Genomic DNA, 12,001 nt, shown 5'->3' on the forward strand with positions numbered 1-12,001 from the left:
AGTTTCCAGAGCGCGTTTTAGAATGCACCCCATGCAGATGAAAAAGAGGATTTTTTAGTGACTGATGATGACTCATAGGTATGAATATACTCAATGGCTTGTTGACATGATAAATAAATGAACAAAAATAGATACATCTATCCATACCTGTAGGCGAGCACAAGGCTGAGTCTTAACAGGGTCTGGTGGATCCACAGGAATGTTGAGACAACACTGGTGCCACGCTCACTGTCTTCATCTGAGGCAATCAAATGGAAAGAACACTCATTATTTAACACAGGACATTTTGTGGCAAAGACAGGACATCTTAAGTTCAAATTGTGGAAACAGTATTGTTATCCATTCATAGTAACGAAAGATTTCACACAAGAAAGGTTGACACATTACTGAAATATTACCACAACTGAATGCAGGCAAGAAAGTAGGCTACTCGTCTTTAGTGGAGGAGAGATGAGAGATGATGGCGGATGGACAGGTAGCATGTACAGTGTAATTATGTACTGGCATTGATGTTGTCCAGGGTGACAATCTCAAACACAGAGTGAGGCACAGAACTTTATTAAGGATGCTATAATAGTTACCATACAGAAGGCATATTGATAGGTCTGCTTTACTGTGACACTAAAGAAAATTTTGTCTCCGCCAAATGAGTGTTGAGTGGTCCTGCAGGACAAGTAGGGTGGCACGGTCCAGGGCGGGATTGCCGCTCGGTCCAGGTCAAGCAACTCATTCCTGCACCGCTTGCTCGCTGATCTTGCTTATCCGAGCGTTTGACGGCGGCATCGCTGATATTAGCCGCTCGAGTGAGGGAAGGGTCGCGTCAGTGTGTGCTTGGGAGGCAGCTCTCCTGTACGACCCCCAGGCAGGAGGGCAGGCAGCGTGACGGGGCGCGCTGCGGGCCGCAAGTGAACGTCACGGCGACCGCGGAAAGGTTGTGGCCTATTGAAAGGCGGAGGCCGGGGATCAGGGTGAGGCCTTTGGAAACTGGGAACGTTGGGTCGCGGTGGGCTAGTAGCCCAGGCCGCACATATCCCTGAAATATACATAAATCATGTCAGCCTGACACTGTCCCTTGATCAGCCTCCAATGACTGCCATGAGGCGGACACTGAGGGTAGCAAGAGATTCATGAGTGATAAACATTATCATTCAGCTTCATGCAGAGACAGAGACTCACCCAGGAGAAGCAGGAAGGCCACCTTCATGGTGCTGCTGGTGTCTACTGCTGTGTGATAATTGTGCTTTCCAGTGGCGCGCAGCGTTCCTTATATACTGCAATTTCACCTTGTACCCGCCATGTTTTAAAAATTCGATCCCCACCTGATCACGCCTCAAGGACAAGAAGAAATTGTGCATAGTAATTCTTCCCACTAATCATGCATCAACAGATTCCGGAGAACGGAGAGAGCGGTGATGTGCACGTGGCCCATTCGGTTAAACAACAAACACACTGACCAATGCACACCACCACACTCTCACCTCAGTCTCACGCCTCACGGACGTCGTAAACAGCAGCACAAAGTGAATCCCAGACGACAAACTAAGAGCAATACCTCACCTGGCAGAGACCGACGGAAAGTAATACTAATAACGGGTAGACACTCTAGACTAAAGTGATACATGAAAAAATAAATTAATGAATAAACAAACAAAACGTGTGTGTGTTTGTGTGTGTGTAATTCACCACCACGGTCGCCTGCTGGTCACCCAGCCAGTCTTCCCCATCACGGAGCGAGCTCAGAGCTCATAGACCGATCTTCGGGTAGGACTGAGACCACAACACACTCCACACACCGGGAAAGCGAGGTCACAATCCCTCGAGTTACATCCCGTACCTATTTACTGCTAGGTGAACAGGGGCTACACATTAAGAGGCTTGCCAATTTGCCTCGCCGCACTGGGATTCGAACCCGGCCCTCTCGATTGTGAGTCGAGCGTGCTAACCACTACACTACGTGTGTAATTCACTGTTTGATCTGCTGCAGTCTCTGACGAGACAGCCAGACGTTACCCTACGGAACGAGCTCAGAGCTCATTGTTTCCGATCTTCAGATAGGCCTGAGACCAGGCGCACATCACACACCGGGACAACAAGGTCACAACTCCTCGAATTACATCCCGTACCTACTCACTGCTAGGTGAACAGGGGCTACACGTGAAAGGAGACACACCCAAATATCTCCACCCGGCCGGGGAATCGAACCCCGGTCATCTGGCTTGTGAAGCCAGCGCTCTAACCACTGAGCTACCGGGCCGTAAACATTGTGTGTGTGTGTGTGTGTGTGTGTGTGTGTGTGTGTGTGTGTGTGAGGTGGGGGGAACAATGATGTAAGGGAGTGTTTGCACAGCACACATCCCAAGGCAAGCTCCGGCCCCTCCCGCCCTCCCGCCCCTCCCTCACCCTCGCCGGAGTGGTCTGTATCGTGTTACGTCCTCCAGCACACCTAACAGCTCACAGACCTCGCCTGAAGAGAGAACTGAAGGAGGAGATCATGTAGGATTGTAGGGAAATCATGGTGAGGGAAAAAGAAAAGAGAAAAATAGAAAAGAATGCAATTTCTACTTATAGAAGAGGCGGAAGGAAACGATGAATTAAAAAGGAAAAAATACAGAAAAGATCATAGAAAGTAAAATGATATTAATAAAAGAAAGAAGACAAAAAAAAAACATAATTTATAGTGATCAAAGACTCAAAAGAGAGAGAGTTGAGAAGAAATGAAAGCTAAAACAAAGAACAACAAAAATATAATGACGTTAATAACAAAATAAAAGAGAAATTAGATACAATTTGAAAAACATAATTTGTAGTGACAGACATACACAGGATGGAAAGATGAAGGAAACAAGGAAAATAAAGCAGTGGGCAATGAAAGTTAATGAAGAGAAGTGAATAAAGGAAGACATGTGTTTATCAATGGAGTGACACAGCAGGAAAACATGAGGGAAAATATATAAACATCACTAATCACTTTTTTTTTATACCATGTGGGCTTTTCAGAGGAATTTCTGGGCTAAAGGGGATACTTTTTATGGTACCTCCTATCTCAAAGCCCACCCGCTAAGAAACCGTTGCCTCGAGTGAGGAAGCCCAACCTACACTCGGACCGTGGACAGGATTCGAACCCGTGCGCTTGGAGACCCCTCGGGCCCCAAAGCACGCAGGGTTCCACTGTACCACGGCGGCCCCTTATAGTGATTTTTTTTAAGAAAGATGCACCAAAAAGCAAGGAAAAAATGACGATTCTATAAAGAAAAAAACTCTAGACACATTTCTGCTATATTGAAACAAGAGAAATACCTTAAAATGACTTGCGACTGAGGAAAGATGCACCAGAAAACTAGGAAAAGGTTAGTCCTATAACACAAAACTCTAAACTCATTTCTGCTGTATTGTATGAAGCCATTCTTGGTCTTCCTATACAGTATCCGTCAACCCTCACTCCTCCACCGGTTCTGATGCCCCGTGGAGTGTAGACAAGCCTCAGGGTGTTAGTAAAGCCTCTGACGTGAGACTCCTACTGACGTCAATGAACTTCGGAACTAGTGACGCCTGATGAAAGTACGTGACTCGCACTCAAGTTTATCTTTTTCTTTATTTATTGAAATGCAAACAAGACGAGGAGACGAAAGATGTGAGAGGAGGTGATGAAAGGAGAAATTTGAATGATCGTATCTGTTCTCACTTTAAACACTTGAAACACTTTATTATGTTTGCCATTTGTGTACAGATTGTGATAACAAATGAATTTCATAAGACAAACAGCCCTTTCTTTGCAAGTAAAAACTTTATGGGCAAAAAACAAAACATTTCAATCAAATGCAATAGACAAACACTGAATTAAACAAAGAGAACAAGTATCAACTAAAACATTGAAAAGAAGAGAGAGAGAAAAGGAAAAGATGTTCAGAGAAAATACATATACCCGATCTCACCTATGTTTGCATAGGTGCAAATGTTAAAACACTCACTCACAATGGTGACAAAGTTAATAATATTATAAATAAAAAAAATTAATAATATGATAATAATAATAATACAATAATAATAAGAACATAAGAACACAAGGATAATAATAATAATAATAATAATAATAATAATAATAATAATAATAATAATAACAATAATAACAATAATAATAATAATGATATCAATAATAATAATTATTATTCTAACAGTAATAAAGATAATAATAAGAACAGAATTTAGTGACAAACTGTAAAAATTAGTAATAAAATAGTAGTGATAAAGAAAATGATAGTAGCAATAATAATAATAATAATGATAATAATAACAATAATAATAATAACAATAATAACAATAATAATAATAATAATAATAACAATAACAATAATAATAATAATAATAATAATAATAATAATAATAATAAAAATGATATTAATAATGCTAATAAAGTGATAACATATTCTATCAAGAGAAATAACGACAACTGAATTTGACAAAAGCAACCAGTTATGATGTATAAGACTAATAAAATGACAGTAAATGTTTCTTTAAATTGTTTTTGAAAGATGATAAGCTAGTGGATTGTTTAACATGCATGGGCAATAAGTTCCAAATTTTAGGTCCTGCATACAGCAGAAAATGCTTGAATAAGGTGAGTTTGTGTGCGGGTATGTTGAGTGAGTTTATATTTCTGGTGTGGTGGCTGCGTGCAGGTTGGGTATTAAATACATTGTTGTTAATCATTTGAAACATGTATGAGGCAATGTTCAGTTTAGACAAATCGTCCAAGTTCAAGTTTATATTTCTGGTGTGGTGGCTGCGTGCAGGTTGGGTATTAAATACATTGTTGTTAACCATTTGAAACATGTATGAGGCAATGTTCAGTTTAGACAAATCGTATTTTTTTGGGCAGAACATAAAGTTGATACAGGTGACAGGGATAAGTTTGAGACCGGGTTACAATAGATTAGCTGTGGAAAAATATGGGCATAGTATAATCTAATGAGATCTTCAAGTGGGGCAAAATGTTTTCTCTCTCTCTCTCTCTCTCTCTCTCTCTCTCTCTCTCTCTCTCTCTCTCTCTCTCTCTCTCTCACGGGTAAATAGGAAAAAAGCATGCATTAATTCATATCTTTCAAGGCACATCATACGCCCAGGTGTTTATTCTCTACCAGACGAAAACAGCTGGCGAGATGCGTTGAAATAAGGCTAAAGATGGCGAGACTCCTGCAGTGCCTCCCGTCTTTCCCAGTCCCTGCAACTCTTTGAAACAGCCCACACCTTATCTATCGTTCGCAAGCAAGGAAAACCAATTGACAGGTATATTAGGTGATGTTCGTGATGCAAAGTCTGTGCATGGAGAGGCTGCATGCACTCTCTCTTTCTCTCCTTTGTACATGTTGTTTTCGCTGATATAAGGACACGTGTGGTTCTCTGCCCCCCTTTCCTTCCTTCTGTGTTGTCGCCAATATTAACATGGTTCCCATACAAGGCTAATCAAAGTCTTTCTCTCTCTCGTCTGCGGTTTTCTTGGAAGAGGAAGACGCGTTTCCTGGAAAATACCACCACCTTCATTGTCTTTCTGCTGATGGAGGAAAAAAAGCGACGAAAACCAAACACTACACACATTACAAGGAACGGCCTGGCAGGAGGGCGGTGTGTACATGCTGTGTCATGGGCCCAGCAGGTTTCTTTTTTTTCCCTCTCGACCAACAGGATTCAGCTCCACCACCCGACAACAGTCTCCAGGCAGTGTTGGGCTCATGCAAACAGCGTCACTTTGGCAATCCTCGCTACGTTGGGTTTTCTCCAAAAGAAATCATGAGGTACCACCGTGTTTTCTTCGCTTCTTCGCTCTTTTTTTTTTCTCTCTCTCTCTCCGACACAAAACATTTTCTCTTTGAACATCTGACGAAGGAGTTTTAGTATTTTCCCGACTGTTCATTTTTTTTAACATTTAATATTTACGCGTTAATTCATCAGCCAAAGTCATGTGAAGAACGAACATCATAAGGGCGGGAGAGAAAAAGAATACGTAAAATTTCCCTCTGTGTCTGAAGGGCACTGGTTTAAAATATCAGAGCACTCTAGAGTCTAGACCACCACACCCTGCATGGTGGATGATGTGGAGCCATAGTTTCGCCTGCAGAATAACAAATACTGCACTGAAGGCTTTCATGTAATCTTCGTCCTCTTCATGTATGATAAAATGGTCTGATGGAGTATCATAAACAATAGGAGTAAGATTGAATAGGCAACCAATCAGTCACTCAGTCCGTCAGTCAATCTATGTCATCTCAGCCAGTCAGTCTATCAATTAATTAAAAATAATTTCTTGGAAAAAAAGAAAGAAAAAAAAAGAACATACATCCTGTCTGTGTTGGTGGCGCCACCGTAACATAAGAGAGAAGGAAGGTCAACACTTGCTCCCTTGTGTGCCCTAAACTTCAACATTTCCAGAAGCCCGCGGGAAAGTAAGTCAAGTCTCCTTAAGGGAACCGAGAGTTAATTCCTTGACGGCGAAAACAAGGAAGCAAGCAAATTATGATAAAAGAGGAGGAGGAGGAGGAGGAAAAGAAGAAGAAGAAGAAGAAGAAGAAGAAGAAGAAGAAGAAGAAGAAGAAGAAGAAGAAGAAGAAGAAGAAGAAGAAGAAGAGGAGGAGGAGGAGGAGGAGGAGGAGGAGGAGGAGGAGGAGGAGGAGGAGGAGGAGGAGGAGGAGGAGGAGGAGAAAGAGGAGGAGGAGGAGGTGGAGGAGGAGAAGGAGTAGGAGTAGGAGGAGGAGAAGGAGAAGGAGGAGTAGGAGGAGGAGGAGGAGGAGGGCTATTCGTGTAAACTGAAAGGACTCTGCGATGAGGGAAAGCCAGAAGGCACGGATCGAAAGTAGCAGCAGAAAGTATAAATACAGAGAGGTGAAGGTGCGACATGTACAGTCCGCCACGTGAATTGTCTCCAGCAAGATGCAAGTCTCAATGATGGCTGGCGGTGCGCTGGCCTTCCTCCTCTTCCTCCTTGGTGAGTTGTTCTTGTAATCTCAGCTTTAAACTTGGATCCGGATTGGTAAAATTTCCCACGTCTTATCTTGACTATTCTTAAAGCTTTGATGGAATTTGCTGGAGTTTTCAAAGACGTCTTTTGACTGTGTTGATAGTTTTACAAGGATTAAGAATCACAAGAAAAAATATAGCCATGGGAATCTCTTTAGTCACACAGGAGCTGCTACTTAGGTACTTATATATGCATGACGGTTTCTTGCGGCTTCCCTTATTTTCTGTTATTATGTTCTTAGCTTCATTATACAGATCCTGCTTGTCGGAATCTCATTAATCATACAGGAAATGCTACGTGGGTATTCATATATGCATGGCGGCTTCTTGTGGCTTGCCTTATCTTCTTTTATGTTCTTAGCTTCATTATTCAGATACAGTTTGTCCTCAACGGGAACATAATGGTCATAGCTTGCCATCTGCTGCTGCTGAGTGAGTGTACTGAGTGCTTGCAATGCTCTCCGGTGTGTTACCGTGGTAGCCTATACTCAGCTTCTCTGCAGTTTGTGTTTTCCCTCAGTCTTATGATCTCTGACCAGCTGCTAGTCCCCTTACCAAACATGGCATGTAGGATTTATTACCAGATGACTCCTCAGGTAGTGGTTGTGACTATGGCAGGTTTATCGATAATGAATAAAGACTGTCCCCGTAACTTAAGACAACTTCATGCACCATTTATACCTTGGCTATTATTCCCTCTGATTGGTGAGTGATGCGTGTTCTTCTTCACACCCGCAGGAGCCTCCACCGCCCTCCCAGTGAGAGATCTTGACAGCTTAGTGCCCGGCAGGCCTGTCCAGCACGGGGTTCCCGGCGTGCAGGCGTTCAGCAGTGCCAGCCTGTCCAGCCCCCAAGGCCCGCAGACCAAACCCTTGTCGCCTCCTCAACAAGACTCCCAGACAGACCCTACCTCGACCCACAGACCACACGTCCAGCCCACCCCGCCCCCAGGCCACACCCACAGGCCTCACGTCCAGCCCACCCCGCCCCCAGGCCACACCCACAGGCCTCACGTCCAGCCCACCCCGCCCCCCGGCCACACCCACAGGCCACACGTCCAGCCCACCCCGCCCCCCACACCGACAAACCACACGTCCACACCGACAAACCACACGTCCAGCCCACTCCGCCCCCCGGCCACACCCACAGGCCACACGTCCAGCCCACCCCGCCCCCCGGCCACAAGCCTGCACAGGTCCTCCCAGCATCAGTCCGGGGGCATGAATAAGGTTCTTGGTGCCACAACGCAGAATGTAGGTGTAAGTTTGGTGCCCCGTCAAGCTGGCCACGTTAGGCACCGAGGCAAGCTTTGGCGTGGTGTTTGTGTTCAGTTGTGTAATTATGTACATGAGTGGCAGTGATGAGAATAAAGGGAAAACTTTTATTGGCTTATTACTCTAGAAAATAAATACGTAATTCTCCAATTCCAGCAACAACAACAAAAAAAAAAAGCTACTGATTCTCATACTGATACAACTGGGCACTTGAAGTCACACCACAAGCCTTGATCTCTGCCCGTCTGATGAAGAAAACAAATGTTGAAAGCGAACCAAAACAATCCGAGAAAGAGTGAAACATGGGACAGGAAATTCGGATTATGGTGTTGACGCATCCACCCACGACGCCGCGGTGCCGCCACGCCTGGCCAACACCAAGGCTGCAGGAAGGAAAATTAAGTTGGGTACACATCCTCCATCCTGTCCTGGACAGATGTGCAGGTTTACATGGATACAACTGACCAGCGTTTAAAGATATGCAGAGCAATAAGTACAATGAGTTGAAATTAGTTATTGGAGTCAAGGTAGGTCATAAGGTCACATGAGGTCAAGGGCAAATTATACCAATGGATAGATCAAGGTGGTGAGCTTCCATGATATATATATATATATATATATATATATATATATATATATATATATATATATATATATATATATATATATATATATATAAAACCCTGGAACAAACTAAAACCAAATAATTTCCTAATCTAAACGTGCTACGCTGAACAGCACCAAGAGGTATGCGGTAGCGAAGTGCTTCACAGTACGAAGTCAAGACACACACCAACATGCATAAAGGAAGCCTCATCAGTATTCATCGTACAGCGAAGGAACACAACCTGTGCATCGTAAGTCACCGCAATGTGACCTCGTCACTGGCTCCGAATGGTTATGACATAATGCACATCCACACAAATATGTGTGTGTGTGTGTGTGTGTGTGTGTGTGTGTGTGTGTGTGTGCTTACATGCTCGAAACGCCTCCCTCTCACGGAGCATCTTGCCGCTGTTCTGCTGCTATCATTAATTTTGTTACTAGTAAAGGCAAGGAATATTTCCAAGTTTCATAGCTAATAATTTTCAGCATACTTAAGAAAGGGTAAAGACTTCGTGACTATTATAATACGCCGTAGAATGTCGTCTTGACTAAAAGTAGACAAATATATAAGTAAGTAATTAAATAAACACAGATGAATGAGTAAAAGTTAAAACAGGTCAAAATAAAACAAATTCGTCTTATGTAGAATATGAATTGAGTAACAATCCGTGAAGTTACAATGAAAGAAAAAAATCCATAACAGTTCGATCTGTAAAAAAGATAAAAAAAAAAAAATAGAAAATAAACAAATAAATAAAAAAAGTATAAATATAAATAAAGGAATAAAAGTTTAGGAAGAATCGTGTTTTGTAGGTTTATCTTTAATGAGTCAAAGTAACACAGCAAGGCACGTGAACTCCTCGCCAAACTGACCCACTTGACGGAGGCCCTTCAACCTTGCTGACACCCTATCCAGCGCTGATGGTGGCCGCCGTGGATTGGGTCTCCTCATGGGGTGGCAGTCGGGTTGCTTAAGGGTTGGAGATGGTGGCAGGCAGCGTCTGAACAGGAACATGGCCCTGGGGAGGCACGGGTGATATCAGGGGGCGCTCATGTGGTGGACGGGCGACAGGTCTTGTTTCTTTATGAGGAGACAGCTCGCTTGTTCGGGCACCTGGCAGTTCTGCGGGCAGCGTCTGGACGGGAACATTGCCCTCGGGGGGAATGGGTGATACTTGGGGCTTTGTATGTTGTGGACGCTGGAATGGTCTGGTAAGCTCGCTTGGAGGAGGTAGCTCGCCTTCACGTCTCTCTGGCAGTTTCTCGGGCAGCGTCTGGACGGGAACATTGCCCGTGGGGGGAAAGGGTGATACTTGAGGCTTTGGACGCTGGGATGGTTTGGTAGATTCGCTTGGAGGAGGCAGCTCGCCTTCGCGTCTCGCTGGCAGTCTCTCGGGCAGTGTCTGGACAGGAACATTGCCCGTGGGGGGCACTGGTGATACTTGCGGCTTTGCATGCGGTGGACGCTTGAATGGTCTGGTAAGTTCGCTTGCAGGAGGCAGCTCGCCTTCACGTCTCTCTGGCAGTTTCGCGGGGAGCGTCTGGACGGGAGTACGTCCAGGCACAACAGCAGGCAGAGTCTGGACGCCCTCATAGCCTGGTTGAGGCACCGGGGATATAAATGGGCCGTTGACTGGCTTAGGGACAGGTCTTGTCGCACGATGATTATCCTGTGGTGAACGTCGGAAGCGATGACGACCGCCAAATGGCATTATTCCAGGGTATGTGTGGTGGATAGGACGGCCGGGAGTATATTGGTTCAGGTCGCGGTCACCAAGGGCCCCACCTGCTGCTGTGAAGGAGAAGGCGTGGTTTAGTAACGATCACTGTTCATGTTGTTTGTATGAGACACTTTGTGATGCTAAATATGAACTCAACTGAATGTTGGATGCTGGTGTTGGAATGATGCACAGTATGGAAGTGTGGAAGCGAATGACCAGAGGAATGAAGCAGCTCACCACCTCCCAGTACTCACCTAGCAGCAGCAGCAGCATTAACGGCGCCACCTTCAGCATCTTGTTATCTGTTTTGGACTTGTGGGCTCAGTGCGGGTTGTAGTCTGCTCCAGCCTCCTTTTATAGCCGCCGTGGCTGCTTCCCCCCGTCGGCAGGACTTTCCCGTCATCCTTCCAGGGATGCCACTTCATCCTCCCCGCTACAATTTTACGAACCTCTCTTTATTGATATTTGATCTGAAGACTTGGTCAATCCATTACTTCTAAAACCATCGTTAAACACTGCCAGTAAACATGTGGCACTTACTCCAAGCTCTTCTTACGTTCCTGCCTCGCGTGTCCTGCATGTAACGACGAAATTCATTATGAACGTCACGAGGTGGATCCTTGCTTGCCATGCACATTGATTGACGACTAACATATTTCAGGCTCCTTGACGGACCATGGCAACAAACTTATTGTGAGACGCTATTTTCTCTCCACACGCACAAAGTGAGTTTTCTTAATGGTGAATTATTTTAGTGATGGCATCCTTGCCTTCCTATGACCTTCACACATACAGGAAAACGAGTGTTTAGTCATACAACCAGAGTGTCGCCTACCAAGACCTTTCCTCGAACTTCTGACGCGCGAGGGAAGGTTACCTACGTCATTACTCCTGTTTTGTTTGTTAACGTACAGCTGTTAGTGACAGGACCGCGGCGCCGCGTCCCTCCTACCCACAGTCCTGACATTAGCGGGGAGCCACTGCGCAGAGCATGACTGTCTTGGCCAGCTCCGGCCTCTATTTGTTCTCTCAATATTGACACTCCCCCACTCACTCCCTCCTCTCCACCTTGTCCGCCGGACTTCTTCCCGGTGTGGATGGGGAATACCGCCCGCCCCCAGTATTACATGATCCCCGCACCCCCACCCCCCACCCACAACTTTCCCTAGCGTACTCTAAGTCGCAGTAACGTCCATGACCCAAGGACTACAAATAAGTCCACAGGGACTATAATTCTTTAACATACATCCACGTTATCTTGTTCAAATTACTACTTGCATGTTGTACTGGAGGATAAGGGACAAACTATGACAATTTTTTTAAATATTTTTATTTTTTCTTTCGTTCAGAACTGAATTAATTGCCCAGGAAGATAAAGCATGATTATAAAAA

General features: G+C 44.6%; 1 protein-coding gene across 1 annotated transcript; it reads right to left on the bottom strand.

Moving 5' to 3' along the window:
* Positions 1-542: 542 nt before the first annotated feature.
* On the bottom strand, positions 543-11,024 carry LOC123509463 (uncharacterized protein DKFZp434B061-like). The gene is made up of 5 exons (XM_045263752.1): positions 10,864-11,024; positions 9,863-10,680; positions 8,477-8,527; positions 7,919-8,315; positions 543-1,033 (listed from the first exon to the last, which is right to left on the bottom strand). Exons 1-5 carry the CDS (start codon positions 10,901-10,903, stop codon positions 792-794), a joined length of 1,548 nt encoding a protein of 515 aa, XP_045119687.1. The 5' UTR covers positions 10,904-11,024; the 3' UTR covers positions 543-791.
* Positions 11,025-12,001: the final 977 nt, after the last annotated feature.

This window comes from Portunus trituberculatus, chromosome 27, assembly GCF_017591435.1.
Source record: "Portunus trituberculatus isolate SZX2019 chromosome 27, ASM1759143v1, whole genome shotgun sequence".
NCBI lineage: Eukaryota > Metazoa > Arthropoda > Malacostraca > Decapoda > Portunidae > Portunus > Portunus trituberculatus.